The sequence below is a fragment of the Corvus hawaiiensis genome, chromosome 24 (assembly GCF_020740725.1).
Source record: "Corvus hawaiiensis isolate bCorHaw1 chromosome 24, bCorHaw1.pri.cur, whole genome shotgun sequence".
Lineage (NCBI taxonomy): Eukaryota > Metazoa > Chordata > Aves > Passeriformes > Corvidae > Corvus > Corvus hawaiiensis.
In genome coordinates this window covers 1,119,972-1,138,597 of record NC_063236.1, presented here as the reverse complement: position 1 = coordinate 1,138,597, position 18,626 = coordinate 1,119,972, and the positions used below count along the sequence as shown (strand labels likewise).

The 18,626-nt window shown below is 65.4% G+C and overlaps 1 protein-coding gene across 1 annotated transcript; it reads left to right on the top strand.

The window, feature by feature from the left end:
• Positions 1 to 216: 216 nt before the first annotated feature.
• Positions 217 to 17,095, top strand: BAZ2A (bromodomain adjacent to zinc finger domain 2A). The gene is given in 29 exon segments (XM_048327421.1): positions 217 to 354; positions 859 to 1,422; positions 1,738 to 1,920; positions 2,443 to 2,628; positions 2,846 to 3,103; positions 3,196 to 3,256; positions 3,678 to 3,786; positions 3,949 to 4,050; positions 4,134 to 4,344; positions 4,433 to 4,494; positions 4,586 to 4,651; positions 4,757 to 4,948; positions 5,035 to 5,289; positions 6,407 to 6,621; positions 6,761 to 6,835; positions 6,975 to 7,137; positions 7,224 to 7,283; positions 7,365 to 7,500; positions 7,591 to 8,174; positions 8,574 to 8,799; positions 8,883 to 9,038; positions 9,540 to 9,703; positions 9,779 to 10,062; positions 10,777 to 10,909; positions 11,943 to 12,050; positions 12,052 to 12,090; positions 14,434 to 14,660; positions 14,746 to 14,889; positions 16,837 to 17,095. Coding segments are annotated over 29 exon segments (5,268 nt in total). The 5' UTR covers positions 217 to 218; the 3' UTR covers positions 17,006 to 17,095.
• The last annotated feature ends 1,531 nt before the right edge of the window (positions 17,096 to 18,626 follow it).

Sequence of the window (18,626 nt, the reverse complement as noted above, 5' to 3'; positions counted from 1 at the left end):
GTCCAGCTGGGGCGGCTGGGCCTGGGCCAGAGCGCAGCACAGGTGGCATCTCAGTCCCGGGGGGCTTCTCTGTCACTCCTCACCCTCCTCGAGTTCCGGGCCGGGGACTGCAGGGAGAGGGGCTGGAGGGTCAGTGGTGGGTGGTCACCACACTGGCAGCCCCAGTCCATGCCAGTGACTGACCCAGGCGCATCTTGCATCTTCTCCCCTGTGCAGAAATGGAAACAAACAACCATTTTAACTTCACTGGCCTTTCCTCTGCACCCGCTGCCTCAGGACCGAAACCCACGCCTGCCTCAGGGGACTCCCCCTTCACCCACAGCTCCCCGCTCAGCTTCCCGCTGCAAGGGAAAAGTAAGTGACCCCACGGGGACAGGGATGGAGGGGCTGCAGGGATGGGCTGGCCGTGGCGCCAGAGCGGACACAGGGATGGAGGGGCTGCAGGGACAGAGGACCCTCAGGGATGGAGGGGCCGTGGCCAGCGGCAGCCGCAGCGCGTGGGGCCAGGGCCGGGGTCTGCGCGTCCCCGCTGCCGCCTTGGCCTAGAAAAGCAGGCGTGCCGGCACAGGGGCCGTGCGTGGATTTGGCCGGTCAGCTGATCCGGCACAGCCCTGCCAAGCGCTCGGCTAATCCCCGGCGTCCTGCGGCGCTCGGCCTGGTGCCGGTGGAGCCCGTGGCAGAGCCGGTTTGGCAAATGGGGACCGTGCAGCTCCCCCACCGCTTCTGCCCAGGCACGGGAGGGGCACGAGCAGGGCTTTGGCCGCTGCCCGGCCTGGTCATTGATCCATCCTCAAACCCACTGCCAGTGCTGGAGAGACCCCGCGGCGCTGACCTGGCCGTGCCTCTGCTCCCTCGCAGGTCTGAACGGGGGCATGAATGTCAATGGCTTCTCTACTGTATCGCACCCCGGTACTTCAGGGACGTTCTCGCCCGGCTCCGCGCCTGCCGGGGCCCAGCCCCTCCGCGCCTACGACTGCCTGTGGGACTACGCGCCCTACGCGCCCGCCGGCGGCCTCAAGGATGGGGGCCCGCCCGCCCTCGGACAGTTCCCCCTCAACGGCGTGGCCGGAGGGTCCCGGCCGGCATCGCCGGGGCACGGCACCAACCTGCGGGCAGCCGGGCAGGAGTTCTGGGGCAACGGCACCGCCGGGCCCATGGGGCTGAACTTCGACTCGCAGGAGCTCTACGACTCCTTCCACGACCAGAGCTTCGAGCTGATGCAGAACGGGCCCGATGGCTTCTACGCGGCGGGTCAGTCCTCGCCCATCCTGAGCTCGGACACGCAGCCCTTCCCGCTGGCTCCGGACGAGCCGGACCCCGGCCAGGGAGACGCTGACGGCGCAGCCAAAGAGATGCCCACCACCATCGCGGAGAACGGGGGTGGGCTGGTGGGCAGCCAGGAGCTGGAGGAGGCACAGCCAGGTAGGAGCCCGGGACGGCTGGCAGAGCTCTGCATGCGGCGCTGGAGCCCTGGCAGGCGGGTGCTGGGTCCTGGTCGAGTTGGCCATCGTATTCCTTGGGGAATCCCAGCTGCTCTGACCCCCCTGCCCAGTGTCCTGGATGGGGTTTGGCCAGTCACAGCTTGGAGTAGGGGCTGGGATCTCGTAAAACCAGGCCGGGCACAGCCCGGGGTGTCAGCGCCCGGTGCCACGGAGGGCTGGGGAACAGCAGTGGGGATCCCCCGGCTCTCTCACTGCCACGTCTCAGGGTCTCTTTTCGGTCGATTGTTCCCTTCAGACCTGAAGATCTGCAGCTACAACGGAGCTGCCGCCGGCGCGGGGTCGCTGGGGCCGGAGGGGCCCGTCCTGGCGCCCAGGGACCGCGGCTGCCTGGGGGACGCGTCGCCCATCGCCCCGCGGCTGGAGGACACCCACATCCTCAGCGAGGACCCCCTGGAGCCCTTCGAGTCCCTGGCCAGAGGTAGGGGGGCGTTGGGTGTCGGGGCTGTGGCGGGCAGGACGCGCGGGAGGAGGCGGGGGCGGCACAACCATTCCGTGTCCGCGATGCCCGGGAAGCTGCGCCAGCCTCCGTCCGTCCCCGTGTGGGGATGTGGCCACGGAGGAGGCGATGGAGGAGTCCGTGGCCTGCTCCGGGGGCAGGGGCGGGCCCGCGTCCCTCCCGCGCGGCGCTCCCGGCCTTCCCTCCCGGCCTTCCTTCCTTCCCGGCCTTCCCAGCTCCGTGACGAGGCGGTTCCTCAGCGCCTGAACTTCCGCGCTGCTGAACATCGCCACGGCCATTTTGGGCTCCTCCGCTTCCCAGAGGAGGAGGCGGGGCTGGGGCTGGAGGGGGGGGGCCCCCCCCCCCCAAACCCGTTTAACCCCTCTGCTGCCGGAGCCTTTTCGACCACTCCACACACCCCCCCCCCCCCCCCACCTCCCCTCCCCCGGAGCGGAGATGTTGGGTCCGTGTGTCCCCAGCGCTGGTGCTCACCCCCCTCCCCAGACCCCGGCACCGGCGACCTGTACACGATGGACGACTCGCAGCTGGTGGGCGACAAGTCCTCCCTGGAGGAGCCCCCCGACCTGACCGCCAGCCCCCCGCTCCACGCCGGCCCCTTCAGCCTGCTGCCCGCCAGCTCCTCGCCCGCCCCGCTGCTCGATGGCCCCAGCTCGCCGCCCGCCCTGCACGGTACGTGCGGCCCCCGGGACCGGCCGGTGTCCCCCCACACTGGAGAGGGGGGTCACCCCACCGGCCTCGTTCCCCCTCCTTGTGGGGACCCCGCGAGGGACGAGCCGTGTGAGCCCCCCGGGGGTCCCTGTGGCACCAGCGAGGCCCCCGGGCAGCGCAGGGAGGGGACGCCAGCCCCGTGACGTGTCCGGTGACGTCCCTGACCTTGGCTCCGCAGGCGACAGCATCGAGCTGAACAGCGGCGACCACGCGGGGCTGCGGGAGTCGGGCTCCCTGGAGCTCGACCCTCCGCTGGAGCCGGAGTCTCCGGCCCCGTCCGCAGAGGAGGAGGAGGAGGAAGAAGAGGAGGAGGAGGAGGAGGGGGAAGAAGAGGAGGAGGAGGAAGAGGCCGCCGACAGCTGCCCGGAGACTTCGGCTGTGCCAGAAGGAGAGGGAGAGAGCGAGGAGACGGCCCCGCTGAGTGCCTCGGGGGCAGGTATGGCCGGGACCTGCCCCCTTCCCCCCAGGGTGACCCCCCTGGTGCCCCCTGCCCGCCAGCCCATCGTCCCATCTGTCCCCTCCCCGCAGGTGATGTCCCTCGCCGGCGCATCGCCACGCAGGAGGAGGTGCGCTTCCCGCTGCAGCACGGGTACGTGGGGTGTCCCCCTCCCGCCGTCCTGCCCCACAGCTCTGGCCTCCTCCCCATCCTGCCTCCAAAACTACTGTCCCCTCGCCACCATCCCGCTCCTGAAACCATCCCCCTCCTGCCCCTGACACTGCCCCCTTCCCATCCTGCTTCTGTCCCCATCCCCACCCCCTTCCCATCCCGCCCCCATTCCCAACCCCTCCCACTGCTCTGTCCCCGACGCCATCCCCTCCTCATCTTGTCCCCGACACTGTTCCCCTCGGGCCGTCCTGCTCCACAGCCCCGTCCCCTCCCCAGTCCGGCCCCGTCCCCGCCCCCTCCCGCCCCACAGCCCCTCCTCATCCCGCCCCCATCCCCTCCCCATCCTCTCCCCCGCCCCCTCCCCATCCTGCCCCACGGCCCCGGCTGACGCTGCCGTGCCCAGGTGGAGGCGGGAGGTTCGGATCAAGAAGGGGAACCATCGCTGGCAGGGCGAGACCTGGTACTACGGCCCCTGCGGGAAGAGGATGAAGCAGTTCCCGGAGGTGATCAAGGTACCGCCCCTGGGGACAGCGGGGTGGGGACTGACCCGGGGGAAGGGGGTCCTGGTCCACCGCAGCCCCACAAAGCTCCCGACTGCAGCTGATGGAGGCTGCGGCGAGCCCGGAGCGCTGATGCCGCCTCACAGCCTTCCTCCTCTTCCTCCCCATCCCCAGTACCTGAGCAGGAACATGGTGCAGGATGTCCGGCGCGAGCACTTCAGCTTCAGCCCCCGCATGCCCGTGGGAGACTTCTACGAGGAGCGAGACACGCCAGAGGTGGGTCTGGGGGCGGCTGAGCCCCCCTGTCCTCCCCCAACCCCGCGCTGTGCAGGGGGGTGACCCCGACTCGTGCCCCACAGGGTGTGCAGTGGGTGAAGCTGAGCCCCGAGGAGATCCCCGGGCGCATCCAGGCCATCACAGGCAAGCGCGGCCGGCCCCGCAACGCCGAGAAGGCCAAGCCCAAGGAGCCTCCGGCCGCCAAACGGGGCCGGGGCCGCCCGCCCAAGGTCAGGATGGTGGATTTGCTGAGCAAGACGGACGCGCGGCTGCTGAAGAGGCTGGAAGCACAAGGTACCCCCTGCCCAGCCCCTCACAGCCGGGCCCCGGTGGGATCCCGGTGCCTGCTTCATCTCCACCCTCCCTCTGTGCTCCCCCCCAGAGGTGCTCAGCGACGAGGACAAGTTGAAAATGAGCAAGATCAAGAAGAAAATGAGGCGGAAGGTGGGGGCACGGGGTTCAGGGGCTGCTCGGGTGTGGCGTGGGGGTTTCCCTGGTGCAGGGAGTCCCTGAGCAGGTCTTGTCCTCCCCTCAGGCCAAGAACAAGCAGAAGCAGGAGGCCAAAGCCCCCAGGGCCAAGGAGGCCAAGAAGAAATCCAAGGTGAGTCCAGGGGCATGAGGAGGCCGGAGAGAGGGAGGAGATGAAAGATGGAGATGGATTTTCCCCCCTCACCTTTTCTCTCCACACATCTGGGCTCTGTCCCAGGCAAAGGAGAAGAAGGGGAAGCCGGAGAAGGGCAAGGACAAGGCCCGGCCCAAAGAGAAGAAGGGCAAGGGGGCTCGGAAGGCGGACAAGGGGCTGCTGGCCCAGCGGCGCCTGGAGGAGCGGCAGCGGCAGCAGCTGATCCTGGAGGAGATGAAAAAGCCCACCGAGGACATGTGCCTGGGAGACCACCAGGTGGGCTGTGCCAGGGGGCTCGGAAAGGTCACCCCTGGGGAGCCGCCAGCTGAGCATGACCCACCCTTCTTCTCCCTGATCCACAGCCCCTTCCAGCCTTCTCCCGCATCCCGGGGCTCGTCCTGCCCAGCCGCGCCTTCTCCGACTGCCTGACGGTGGTGGAGTTCCTGCAGAGCTACGGGAAGGTGCTGGGGCTGGAGCCGGCGCGGGACGTGCCCACGCTGGGCGCGCTGCAGGAGGGGCTGCTGGGGGTGGCCCCCGGCGCGGGGCAGCTGCAGGACCTGCTGGTGCGGCTGCTGCAGGCAGCGCTCTGCGACCCCGGGCTGCCGCCCTACTGCCAGGTGAGACCCTCCCCCTTGTTGGGTGAGACCCCCTTCCCTGCCTGGTGAGACCCCCCCCCTTAGGTGAGACCCCGTTCCCTGCCTGATGAGGCCCCCCCCCCCCCGTTGGGTGAGACCCCGTTCCCTGCCTGGTGAGACCCCCCCCCCCCCGTTGGGTGAGACCCCCTTCCCTGCCTGGTGAGACCCCCCCCGTTGGGTGAGACCCCCTTCCCTGCCTGGTGAGACCCCCCCCCCCCTTGTTGGGTGAGACCCCCTTCCCTGCCTGATGGGACCCCCCCCGTTGGGTGAGACCCCCTTCCCTGCCTGATGGGACCCCCCCCGTTGGGTGAGACCCTCCCCACCGGGTCAGACGGGCCCCTTCCCTTTCCTTTCACCCCTTTTCCTCTCTTCCGTTTCCTTTTCCCCGTTCCCTTATTTTTCTGCCTTCCCTTTTCCTTTCTCTCTCTTACCTTTCCCTTTCCTTTTTCTCCTTTCCATTTGTCCCCTCCCTTTTCAATTTTCCCCATCCCTTTTTTTCCCTCCTCTTTCTTCCCCCACTTTACTTTTTCTTCCTTCCCTTTCCATTTCCTCCTTCTCTCCCCTTTCCTTTTTCAACTTTCTTTCCTTTTTCAACTTTCTTTCGTTTTCCACCTTCCCTTTTCTTTTCCCCCTCCCTTCTTCCCCCCATTTTCCGTTTCCTTTTGCCCCTTTCTCCTTTCTTTTTCTTCCATTTTCTTCCCACCACCTTTTTCTTCTGCCTTCTCTTTCCCTTTTAACTTTACTTTCACTTTCCTCCCTTTCCCTTCCGTTTCTTTCTCTTGTCTTTTCGCCACCTTCACCCCCCCCTTTTTTTTCTCCTCCCTTTTTCCTCCCTCCCTTGGCTGGGGCTGTCAGTGCCTGCAAAACTCAGGACAGAGGATCTTAGATTTGGGATGTGCTGCTCTCCCTGCACCCTTTCCCCGTGTCCAGCCCTGTCCTGACCTCCAGCAGCAAAATTTTGGGGTTGTCCCCACATCTGTCCTCATGGTGGGAGCACCCAGAAAACCCCTGGACCACCTCTGGGCAGGAACCCCCTCCTGGCAAACCCCCATGGGGGCAAGGAGGGGACTCCCCAAACCTCTCCGTCTGCTCTGCCCAGTCCCTGAAGATCCTGGGGGAGAAAGTATCGGAGATCAGCCTGAACCGTGACACCGTGTCCGAGGTGCTGCGCTGCTTCCTGACGGCGCACGGGGCGGGCGCGGAGCTGTGCGAGGGGCTGCGCACCAAACCCTTCCAGGCGCTGCCCCCTGAGCGCAAAGCCGCCATCCTGGTCTTCCTGGTCAACGAGCTCAACAGCAGCGCCCTCATCATCAGGTGGGGCTGGGGAGGGGGGGCACGAAAATCCTCCAATCTTGGATGCTGGAGCGGATCCTGCTCCCCTGGATCCTGCAGGGGATCCTGCTCCCCTCCCGGAGCTGCCCACTGCAGCCACCCCCATCCCGTGTTCCTGCAGTGAGATCGACAAGACCTTGGAGAACATGTCCAACTACAGGAAGAACAAGTGGATCATCGAGGGCCGACTCCGCAGGTTGGTGGGGAAGGGGCTCCACTTGTGGCCTCAGGGCCTTCCCCTCTGCCCCCGGCGCTCGGGGGCTGACCAGGTGCCTCAGGGGGCGTGGGGTGGGCAGGGGGACAGGTGCCCAACACCTCCACCTGTGTCCCGGCAGGCTGAAGGTCGCCCTGGCCAAGAAAACGGGCCGGCCCGAGTCGGAGATCACGGGACTGGAGGACGGCCGGCGCCGGCGCAGCTCGCGCCTGACAGAGGACGCGGGGCTGGAGATGGAGGAGGAGGAGGAGACCCGGGGGCGCAAATCCCGCCGGGAGGAGGAGGTGGGGTGCTCCGGGCTTTGCCGGGGGGTGGAGATGGGAGTGCCACCTCGAGGGGTCTCTTCCCTGACTGACCATCCCTTCCCCAGGCCGACACGTCTGCATCCAGCGTGCCGGAGCTGGAGCGGCAGATCGAGAAGCTGGCCAAGGTGAGCGGGTGCTGGAGGGCCGGGGGTTCAGCCCTGCCTGGGGGGCTGCAGCCCCCTCACCGCCCCCCACTCTCCCCACAGAGGCAGATGTTCTTCCGCAAGAAGCTGCTCCATTCCTCGCAGACCCTGCGCGCGGCATCCCTGGGCCAGGACCGGTTCCGGCGGCGCTACTGGGTCTTGCCCCACCTGGGAGGAATCTTCGTGGAGGGCGCGGAGGGTGAGCGGGAAAGGGGCTTTTTATGGGGGTTTGTCCTAGCTGGGAGAGGACCCCACATCTCACCTCCTCATCCTTCTCCTCTTGTCACAGCAGCTGAGGCAGTGGCTCAGGAGCCCCCGGAGGAGAAGGTGTCCCCACACGTGTCCCCAGTGAAGGAGGAGCCGGCGGCTGTGCCCGTTGCCAGCCGGACGAGCTGCCCAGCCTCGGCCTCGCGTGCCCGCGGGCGGCCCCGGAAGAGCAAAGAGGAGCTCGCGCAGCACTGCGGACCCTGCCCTGCCCCGGTCAACGGGGTCCTGGAGGAGCCGGAGCCGCTGGGGCAGAGCCAGCACGACCTCAGCCAGTCTGCCTTCCTGTCCTGGCTGAGCCAGACCCAGTCGTCCCTGCTCAAGGACTCCGTCCTCACCCCGGCCAGCAGCCCTGGCAAGGGGGACACGGGGCTGCTGCCTCCCGAGGCCCCTTCGGACCCCATGGAGGAGGAAGAGGAGGAGGAGGAGGAGGAGGAGAGTGCCCCGGAGGCCGTGGCAAAGCGGGGGCCCTGGTTCAACCTGCTGCCCCGCACGCCCTGCGACGACCGAGCCCCTCTCGCTACCTCCTCAGCCGAGCCCTCACCGCGAGCCCCCGCAGCCCCCCGCAGCCAGAGCCGGGGGGAGCCCCCCAAGGGCTCAGCACGGCAGGTATGGGGTGGGGGGGCTGCGCCCAGCACTTGCACCACGACCTGGGGGGTTGTATGGGGGGGGGTGGATTCTCCCTGGGGGGCTGCAGGGAGTGGGGTGGGATCCTCTTCTTGGGCACCCCAGGGGTGGGGGATGGCACAGGGAGCTCAGTCCTGCTTCCCTCGACGGGCTGGTGAGAAGGGAAACAGCTCCAGGGGTGGGGGGCTGCGGGGTTGGGGGCTGTAGGATTGGGGGTGCTGCAGGACTGGGGGGCTGCGGGGTTGGGAGCTGCAGGCTTAGGGGGAGCTGCAGAACTGCGCACTGAGGATGTGAGTGTGGTGGTCCTCATGGGTCCTTTCCAGAGCAGAATGTTTTATAATTTCACGTTTGGCTTCTCTGACCTTCCCCCTGTCCCCCCAGCTGAACGGCCTCCCCGCAGACGACCCCACGGCTCCCCTGCTCGCCTCCACGCCGGTGCACGCCGGCCCCAGGGCCCACGGCGCTTGCCCCCACAGCCGGGGCAGCCTGGAAAAGCTCCAGGATGTGCCGGGACAACCCAAGCGCCGAGGGAGACCCCCCACCAAATTCTTCAAGCAGATGGAGCAGAAGTACCTGACGCAGCTGACGGAGCAGCCGGTGCCCGCCGGTGAGAGCCGGGACCCCCGGGACCCCCGCGGCGGCGGTGCCGGTGCCCCGGCACGGGGCTGAGCTGTTGGCACTGCCTTGCAGAGATGCAGAGCGGGTGGTGGTGGCTGCGGGACCCCGAGGAGCTGGAGGCCGTGGCGCGGGCGCTGCACCCACGCGGCATCCGGGAGAAGGCCCTGCACAAGCACCTCACCAAGCACAAGGAGTTCCTGCGCGAGGTTTGCCTCCGGAGCACCACCGGTGAGTCTGCCCGGCCTCCCCAGAGCTCAGCCCCTGCCCCACAGACTCACCTTCCACCTGGCATGGGAGGGCTGCTGCCTGTTCCCTCCCTGAGCCCATCCTTTACCCCCCGGACCTCACCTTGCACCCATGTCCTGGGGCAGGGGGGCTGCCCCCTGTTGCCCCCCGTGAGCCCACTCTCCGCCCTCCCTGTTGCCCCCACCTTCCACCCACACCACTGGGGTGGGGGGCTGCTGCCTGTCCCCTTCTCTGAGCTCACCCTCTGGCCACCTAGAGCTCATTTTGCCTCTGCATCCCTGGGTTGGGTGACTGCTGCCTGTCCCCCCACCTTGACCCACCTCTGCTCCCCCAGACCCCATATTCCACCTGCTCCCCGGGCCAGGGGGGTGCTGCTCATCCCCCTGCTCTGATCCCAAACCCCAAACCCCACCTTCCATCCGTGCCCAGGTTGGGGTTACTGCTCAATTGCCCCCTCCCTGACCCCCCTTTTCTCCTCTCCAGACCCCATCTTCCACCCGCGCCCAGAGTCGGCCACCACCGCGGTGTCTCAGGAAGCCCTGGCGCAGTGGTCAGTGCCAGACAGAGCCTACGAGACCGACCTGGGCGTCCTGCAGTGGGTGGAGGAGCTGGAGCAGCGCGTCCTCATGGCCGACCTGCAGATCCGGGTGGGTGCCGGGGAAGGGCGATCCCGCCGGCGGCAGCGCGGTGACACCAACCCTGACCCCGCTGTCCTCTCGCAGGGCTGGACGTGTCCCAGCCCGGACTCGACACGGGACGACCTGCGCTACTGCGAGCACAAAGTGGAGCCCCTGGAGGACATCACGGTGCGGAGCCGGCGGGACGGGCTCCCGCTGCGCCGGGAGCTCACCAACCCCCTGGACCTGGCCGTGCTCCGGCTCGCGGCGCTGGAGCAGAACCTGGAGCGCCGCTACCTGAAGGAGCCACTGTGGCCGCTGCACGAGGTGGTGGTGGAGAAAGCGGTGCTGAGCGGCCCCGAAGAGCTCAGCCTGGGCCCCACCGAGATGTGAGCACCCCACACGCCCCTCCCCGAGCTCTTCCCTGGGTCAGGAGCCCCCCTGGGAATGTGGGGGGCTGGCAGGGCTTGTTCTGGGAGTGGAGGTCAGGATTTCCCAGGGATGGGGTTCCTTGCTGGGGGTGAGGGCCCCTTGTGGGCCAGCAGTGTTCTTCCCGGCATGGGGATCCCTCCCAGGGATGTGGGGGTCCCTCCGAGATCTTTGGGGTCCTTCTTGGAGATGAGAGTCTTTTCTGGGGATGGGAGTCCCATGGGGGTCCATCAGGGTCCTTTTTGGAATGAGAGTCTTCTCTGAGGATCAGGACCCTTCCTGGGAATGTGGGGGGCCAGCAGGGTCTGTCCTGGCGGGTGGGGGTCTCCCAGAGGCCATCGTGGTCCCTCTTGGGAATCAGAGTCTTTCCTGGGAATGGGGATCTCTCCTGGCTATGGGGGTCCCGCAGAGGCCATGGGGCTCTCTCCAAGGGATGGGGATCTCCCCTGGGGATGGGGGTCCCACGGGGGCCATTGGGGTCCTGCTTGGGGCTGAGCAGGGACCAGGACTCCTCCCAGGGGTTGAGGGGGGGCAGCAGGGTCTGGGATCCCTTCTGGGATCACCCTGGTGGGGTGTGTGGAGGAGGTTCCCTATGACCGAGCCGGGAGGCTGGGCCAGGGCAGGACCTCCGTGCCGGGCTGAGCCCCGGGCTGAGCCCCGCACTGTCCCCGCAGCGCCTACGAGATCACGCCGCGGGTGCGGACGTGGCGGCAGACGCTGGAGCGGTGCCGCAGCGCGGCCCAGGTGTCCCTGTGCATCTTCCAGCTGGAGAAATCCATCGCCTGGGAGAAGTCCGTGAACAGAGTGGTGAGAGCCTGGGATGGAGATGGAGGGCGATGGAACCCCACGGAACCCCACAGAGCTCCATAGAACCCCATAGAACCCAATAGGGCCTCCCAGAACCTTCTGGAGCTCCATAGAACCTTCTGGAGCCCCATAGAACCTTCTAGAACCCCATAGAGCCCCATAGCAGCCCCACAGACCCTTCCAGAAACCCATAGAGCCCCATAGAACCTTCTAGAGCCCCACAGTGCCCCATAGTGCCCCATAGACCCCCATAGAACCCAATGGGACCCCACAGCGCCCCATAGAACCTTCTGGAGCCCCACAGAGCCCCGTAGAACCCCATTGAACCCTCACAGAAACTTCTAGATCTCCATGGAACCCAGTGGGATCCCATGGACCCCCACAGCGCCTCATAGAACCTTCTGGAGCCCCATAGGACCCCATAGAGCCCTACAGAACCTTCTAGGACTCCACAGAGCCCCACAGAACTTTCTGGAGCCCCATAGAGCCCCACAGGACCCTGCAGAGCCCCATAGAACCTTCTAGAGCCCCACAGTGCCCCACAGCAGCCCCACAGAGCCCCACAGCACCTTTTGGAGCCCCACAGCGCCCCATAGAACCTTCTAGAGCCCCATAGAACCCAATGGGACCCCACAGAACCCCACAGACCCCCCCTTCCAACCTTCTAGAGCTCCACAGAGCCCCCGCAGAACCCCATAGAACCTTCTGGAGCCCCACAGCACCCCATAGAACCTTCTAGAGCCCCATAGAACCCAATGGGACCCCACAGAACCCCACAGACCCCCCCCTTCCAACCTTCTAGAGCTCCACAGAGCCCCCGCAGAACCCCATAGAACCTTCTAGAGCCCCATAGAACCCAATGGGACCCCACAGAACCCCACAGACCCCCCCGTACAACCTTCTAGAGCTCCACAGAGCCCCGCAGAACCCCATAGAACCTTCTGGAGCCCCACAGCACCCCCATAGATCCCCATAGAACCCACCCATCCCCGGTCGGGTTCTGAGCCCCCCTCTCCGTGACCCCCACCCCCAGACCTGCCTGGTTTGCCGGCGAGGGGACGACGACGAGCACCTGCTGCTGTGCGACGGCTGCGACCGCGGCTGCCACCTCTACTGCCACCGGCCCCGCATGACAGAGGTGCCCCGAGGGCGACTGGTTCTGCTCCGTCTGCGTGGCCCGGGTAGGTTGGGGCAGCCTCCACACCCCCACCAGGGTGATCCGAGACCCTGCTGAGCCCACCTCCATCCCCAGGAAAGGTTCTTGGTCTCTGGAAGAAACTTTGGTTCCCAAGAGGGATCCTGATGGCTCCCGTGGGAGCCTCATCCCCAGGGGAGAGCCCCGTTCTTGGGAGAGACCCCGGTGGTCTGTGAGGGACCCTCCGTGCCCCTGGGAGGGATCCCCATCCCGGGAGGAACACTGGTGGCCCCAGAGGGACTCTGGGAGCGGACCTGGTCCCCAGGAGAGACCCTGATGGTGTTAGAGAAACCCCCACCCCTAAGAGAGACCCTGATGGCGTCTGAGAGACCCCCACCCCTAAAGGAGAGACCCTGATGGCATCTGAGAGACCCCCACCCCTAAAGGAGAGACCCTGATGGTGTCTGAGAGACCCCCACCCCTAAAGGAGAGACCCTGATGGTGTCTGAGAGACCCCCACCCCTAAAGGAGAGACCCTGATGGTGTCTGAGAGACCCCCACCCCTAAAGGAGAGACCCTGATGGTGTCTGAGAGACCCCCACCCCTAAGAGAGAGACCCTGATGGTGTCTGAGAGACCCCACCCCTAAGAGAGAGACCCTGATGGCGTCTGAGAGACCCCCACCCCTAAGAGAGACCCTGATGGCATCTGAGAGACCCCCACCCCTAAGAGAGACCCTGATGGTGTCTGAGAGACCCTCACCCCTAAAGGAGAGACCCTGATGGTGTCTGAGAGACCCCCACCCCTAAGAGAGACCCTGATGGTGTCTGAGAGACCCCCACCCCTAAAGGAGAGACCCTGGTGGTGTCTGAGAGACCCTCACCCCTAAAGGAGAGACCCTGATGGTGTCTGAGAGACCCCCACCCCTAAGAGAGACCTGATGGTGTCTGAGAGACCCCCACCCCTAAAGGAGAGACCCTGATGGTGTCTGAGAGACCCCCACCCCTAAAGGAGAGACCCTGATGGTGTCTGAGAGATCCCCACCCCTAAGAGAGACCCTGATGGTGTCTGAGAGATCCCCACCCCTAAAGGAGAGACCCTGATGGTGTCTGAGAGATCCCCACCCCTAAAGGAGAGACCCTGATGGTGTCTGAGAGATCCCCACCCCTAAGAGAGACCCTGATGGTGTCTGAGAGATCCCCACCCCTAAGAGAGACCCTGATGGTGTCTGAGAGATCCCCACCCCTAAAGGAGAGACCCTGATGGTGTCTGAGAGACCCCCACCCCTAAAGGAGAGACCCTGATGGTGTCTGAGAGATCCCCACCCCTAAGAGAGACCCTGATGGTGTCTGAGAGATCCCCACCCCTAAAGGAGAGACCCTGATGGTGTCTGAGAGACCCCCACCCCTAAAGGAGAGACCCTGATGGTGTCTGAGAGATCCCCACCCCTAAAGGAGAGACCCTGATGGTGTCTGAGAGACCCCCACCCCTAAGAGAGACCCTGATGGTGTCTGAGAGACCCCCACCCCTAAGAGAGACCCTGATGGCGTCTGAGAGACCCCCACCCCTAAAGGAGAGACCCTGATGGTGTCTGAGAGATCCCCACCCCTAAAGGAGAGACCCTGATGGTGTCTGAGAGATCCCCACCCCTAAGAGAGACCCTGATGGTGTCTGAGAGACCCCCACCCCTAAAGGAGAGACCCTGATGGTGTCTGAGAGACCCCCACCCCTAAGAGAGACCCTGATGGTGTCTGAGAGATCCCCACCCCTAAGAGAGACCCTGATGGTGTCTGAGAGACCCCCACCCCTAAAGGAGAGACCCTGATGGCATCTGAGAGACCCCCACCCCTAAGAGAGACCCTGATGGTGTCTGAGAGACCCCCACCCCTAAAGGAGAGACCCTGATGGTGTCTGAGAGATCCCCACCCCTAAGAGAGACCCTGATGGTGTCTGAGAGACCCTCACCCTAAAGGAGAGACCCTGATGGTGTCTGAGAGATCCCCACCCCTAAGAGAGACCCTGATGGTGTCTGAGAGACCCCACCCCTAAAGGAGAGACCCTGATGGTGTCTGAGAGATCCCCACCCCTAGGAAAGGGCCCTGCTGGCCCCTACATTGCCGTGAGGGCTCCTGATCCCCAGAAGAGACTGTGATCCCCAAGAGAGACCCCGATGGCCTGTGAGGGACCCCTGGGAAGGACCCCCATTCCCAGCAATGCCGCTGACCCCTGGGGGTCACCTCGGGGCTCAGGGAGGGGGGGGGGGCACAGGCAGCAGCAGCAGCTTTGGGGGGACACAGGGTGGCCAGAGGATGCGCAGGGTGGCCAGAGGATGCGCAGGGTGGCCGGAGGGTGACCAGACCCTTTTTCCTCCCCCCACCCTACCCCCGCAGGCAGGGCAGTACCGGGACCCCGTCTCCCCGCGGCGCGGCAAGAAGCGGAAACGGGGCCGTGCGGTGGCGGGGAGCCCCGGCGAGGAGGAGCCGAGCCCAAGGCGCCGCCCGGCCCCGCGCCGCCGGGAGGGGCTGCCCGTGCCCCGGTGCCCCGGCGAGGCTCTGGCCCCCCCCCGCCGGAGGAGCTCGGCCCTGCGGGGTCAGCCCAGCGACCTGACCTTCTGCGAGTGAGTGGGGCCGGGCAACGCGGGGAGGGGAGGGGGCTGCAGCCGCCTGGGGCTCCCCCTGATCTCACCCCCCGTGGCCCCTCAGGATCATCCTGATGGAGATGGAGTCGCACGAGGACGCGTGGCCCTTCCTGGAGCCCGTGAACCCCCGGCTGGTGCCCGGCTACCGCAAGATCATCAAGAACCCCATGGACTTCGCCACCATGCGCACGAGGCTGCTGCGGGGCGGGTGAGCTTGGGGAGGGGTCCCTCGTGGGGGTGGGGGTCACTCCAGGGCTGGCAGGGTCCTTCTTGGGGATGGGGGTCCGTCATGGGGATTGGGGGGTCCCTCCCAGGCCGGTGGTGTCCCTCCCAGGGATGATTCTTGTGGGTTTGGGGGTCCCTCAAGTGCTGGCAGCCCAGTCCTGGGGGTGGGGGGTCCCTCCAGGGTGTGAGGGTCCTTCAGAAGCCATCGGAGATGGGGTTTCTTTGGTGTTGGCAGGGATCCCGCTAAAGTTTGGGGTCTCTTCCCAGGGATGGGGGTCTCAGGGGGCCATTAGGGTTTCTGCCCAGGGATGGGGTCGCTCCTGGAAATGGAGGTTTCTGCTGGGAATGGGGTCCCTCTAGGGCTGGCAGGGTCTCTCCTGGGGATGAATGGGGGTTCTTTTGGGGGAAATGGGGTCCCTCTAGGGCTGACAGGGTCTCTCCTGGGGATGGGGGGTCTTTAGGGGGGAATGGGGTCCCTTTAGGGCTGGCAGGGTCTTTCCTGAAGATGGGGGTTCTTTAGGGGGAAATGGGGTCCCTTTAGGGCTGGCAGGGTTTCTCCTGGGGATGGGGGGTCTTTAGGGGGAAATGGGGTCCTTTTAGGGCTGGCAGGGTCTCTCCTGAAGATGGGGGTTCTTTAGGGGGAAATGGGGTCCCTTTAGGGCTGGCAGGGTCTCTCCTGAAGATCGGGGGTCTTTAGGGGGGAATGGGGTCCCTTTTAGGGCTGGCAGGGTCTCTCCTGGGGATGAATGGGGGTTCTTTAGGGGGAAATGGGGTCCTTTTAGGGCTGGCAGGGTCTCTCCTGGGAATGGGGGACTTTCCTGGGAGTCCCATCCCCTCCTGGGGTTCCTTAGGGGTTGATGGGATCCTTCCCAGGGATGAGGGTCTCTCCTGAAGATGGGGGTTCTTTAGGGGAATGGGGTCCCTTTAGGGCTGGCAGGGTCTCTCCTGGGGATGAATGGGGGTTCTTTAGGGGGGAATGGGGTCCTTTTAGAGCTGGCAGGGTCTCTCCTGAAGATCGGGGTTCTTTAGGGGGAAATGGGGTCCCTTTAGGGCTGGCAGGGTCTCTCCTGAAGATCGGGGTTCTTTAGGGGGAAATGGGGTCCCTTTAGGGCTGGCAGGGTCTCTCCTGGGGATGAATGGGGGTTCTTTAGGGGGAAATGGGGTCCTTTTAGGGCTGGCAGGGTCTCTCCTGGGAATGGGGGACTTTCCTGGGAGTCCCATCCCCTCCTGGGGTTCCTTAGGAGTTGATGGGATCCTTCCCAGGGATGAGGGTCTCTCCTGAAGATGGGGGTTCTTTAGGGGGAATGGGGTCCCTCTAGGGCTGGCAGGGTCTCTCCTGGGGATGAATGGGGGTTCTTTAGGGGGAATGGGGTCCCTTTAGGGCTGGCAGGGTCTCTCCTGGGGATGGGGGGTCTTTAGGGGGAAATGGGGTCCCTTTAGGGCTGGCAGGGTCTCTCCTGGGAATGGGGGACTTTCCTGGGAGTCCCATCCCCTCCTGGGGTTCCTTAGGAGTTGATGGGATCCTTCCCAGGGATGAGCGTCTCTCCTGAAGATGGGGGTTCTTTAGGGGGAATGGGGTCCCTCTAGGGCTGGCAGGGTCTCTCCTGGGGATGAATGGGGGTTCTTTAGGGGGAATGGGGTCCCTTTAGGGCTGGCAGGGTCTCTCCTGGGGATGGGGGGTCTTTAGGGGGAAATGGGGTCCCTTTAGGGCTGGCAGGGTCTCTCCTGAGGATGAATGGGGGTTCTTTAGGGGGAAATGGGGTCCCTTTAGGGCTGGCAGGGTCTCTCCTGGGGATGGGGGTTCTTTAGGGGAAATGGGGTCCCTTTAGGGCTGGCAGGGGATCAGTTCCCCTCCCAGTGTTCCTTCTCGGGGCTGGGGGGTCCCATGGGGGTCCCGGCCGCCCCCCACCCACCTCACACCATCCCTCAGGTACTCGAGCTCGGCGGAGTTCGCGGCCGACGCCCTTTTGGTGTTCGACAACTGCCAGACCTTCAACGAGGACGACTCCGCCGTGGGCCGCGCCGGCCACGCCATGCGCCGGTTCTTCCAGAGCCGGTGGGAGGAATTTTATCAGGGAAAACACGCTCCGAACCCGTGAGCGGGGGGGGGCCGCGGGTCCCCCCGGGGTTTGGGGGGGTGTCCCCCCCGCGCCCCCACGAACTGCCTCCTCTGGAGCTGCTCTCGCTGCCTGCTGATCCCACACTGGGTGGGGTGGGGGGGTCTTGTCCCCCACTCCCCCCACCCAACAAAACCTCCGGCAGCGCGAACGGGCCCCCCCTAAAACCCCCTCCCTCCCTCCATGAGGCCCCTTCCCGCTGCCCGGACCAACCCCCCTCTCCCCCCCAAAAATCCTGCCCGGACCCCCCCCTCACCTCCCTTGCCCTTCACCCCGTTTTTTCCAGCACCACAAACTCACAGACTGTGTAAGCCAAAAAAAGAAAAAAAAAAGAGAAAGAAAAGAAAAAAAAAAAAAAAAAAAGAGGTGGTTTTTTTTTTTTTTTTTTTTTCCCCCCCCCCCTTCTCTCCTTGCTTTCTTTCAAATTTCATTTTCGAATTCAGAGCAGAAACAGCCCCCTCTCTCCCCCCTCCCCATTTTCTTGCCACCCTCCCCTCCCCACCTTGGGAATATTTAACGATAGCAATAGTTTAGTGAATGTCCGAGCACTCCTGTGCATCGTCTCATGCATTAAAGGCCAGTAAAGTGGACTTAGCCCCCCCCTCAACCCCCCCACCCCGGCCGGGACCCCCCCCTCTCCCCCACCCTTGCAGACACTTTACGGGGAGGGGGACCCCCCCCCCCCCCTCACCCCCAAATCTGCCCTCGGACCCCGGCTCCAGGGACCAAACTGGGGAGGGCTGGGGGGGGGTCCCGGCACCCCCCTTTCCCTGCCTCCACTTCTCAGGAAGAGCCCGGCCCTCCCCCCGCCCCCCCCTCCCCAACCTCCCCCGGCATGAGACCCCTCCCCGCCCCACCCCCACCCTTTCGAGGGGGTGGGGGGGCTTGGGGGGGTCCTGGCCACCCCCTCGCCCCGTCTGAGACCCCTCAGGGATGCTACTGCAGGCCCCGGGGGGGGGAGGGGGGGTCCAGCCCCCTGTCCCCCCCCCCCCCCCCCCTCCAACCATGGACTTGAAGCCTCAGGCGGGTGTTGCCCCCCCCCCCCCCCCCCCCCCCAAAACCCCGCCGGGGGGGTTGCACTGGGTGGGGAGGGGTCCTGAGTTGGACCAGTGGTCCCCCCCTCCCCTCCCCCCCAGGGTCACCCCATGCTGGGGGTGGCCAGGGAGGGGGGCCAGGACCACCCCCCCCCCCTCCCCGGCCCCCCCGCCCCGGCCAGGATATTACGGGTACTCGCTCCGGGGGTTCAGCGGCCGGAGGGGCTTTTTTTGGGGGGGGGGTCCCGGCGCGTCCCCCCCCCCCCCCAACCCCCTCCCCCAGCCCCACAGAGCACTGAAAACAACTCACCTACCTGGGCGGGGGGGTGGGGGTCCGGCCGAGCCCCCCGCCCCACCCCCTCCCCCTTTTCCCCCCACCCCCCCATCTCAAAGTAGCCTTTTTTCTATCAGATAAACCTCAGAAACTTTTTATTTTATTTTATTTTTTTGCTTTGAACGAAGAGGTGATTTGAAGTCTATTTGAACTGACTTTATATTACGCATAAATATTTATATTTTATCTAAATAACTGCGCTGTAAACGGACTTTTTTTGTGGGTTTTAAGTCAC